At 38.2% G+C, this 597-nt stretch overlaps 1 protein-coding gene across 1 annotated transcript in view; it reads right to left on the bottom strand.

Moving 5' to 3' along the window:
* LOC119591177 (cartilage oligomeric matrix protein-like) overlaps positions 1-597 on the bottom strand; it is a 14,802-nt gene that overhangs the window by 9,155 nt on the left and 5,050 nt on the right. The window contains exon 13 of the mRNA XM_037939886.1: positions 63-248. Coding sequence (XP_037795814.1) covers positions 63-248 — 186 coding nt within the window. The remainder of the gene's footprint in view (positions 1-62; positions 249-597) is intronic.

A 597-nucleotide genomic window follows, 5' to 3' on the forward strand; every position in this document is an offset into this window, starting at 1 on the left:
AGTCTGGAAAATCATATGTACGAAAAAAAAAGATTTCTGAATCCCCTTTATCAAGGACTTACTGATACAGCTTTTTCCGTCTCCAGTGTATCCTGGTTTGCATGTGCACGTGTGAGAGGAACCGACGATGTTGCAGTCAGCGTAATAATGGCAATTCCAGCACAAAGGGTACATGGGGTCGTCCTCTACCTCGGCGATCGCTTGTAACGACGTAGACAGGTCGTCATACATCTTTTGAGGGATCTTGTCTGTTGGGGAATGAGTTCTCTTGTAATATACTATTCACTTTTTTCAATGCAAAGGTAAAATCACAGTTTTAAGTTTCATTATCTTGTTCTATATAAGGAACGAACTCTGAAATGTTACCAAAATATATTTGCTCAGTCAGTGTACTTATTATTGTCCCTTATGCTGTGATAACATAGACTTTTTTATACATTCGTGCTCCACGTTTTTTTAATACCGTATCCTATATCTTTTAACTCAGTAAAGGTATGCCTGCATAATTTATCCATGATATAAAACAGCCACAATAGAAGAGGAAACACTCTTACGCCTACTGTTACGTGTTTCACATTTTGCTGTGTCCACATAGCT

Source organism: Penaeus monodon, chromosome 28 (genome assembly GCF_015228065.2).
Source record: "Penaeus monodon isolate SGIC_2016 chromosome 28, NSTDA_Pmon_1, whole genome shotgun sequence".
NCBI lineage: Eukaryota > Metazoa > Arthropoda > Malacostraca > Decapoda > Penaeidae > Penaeus > Penaeus monodon.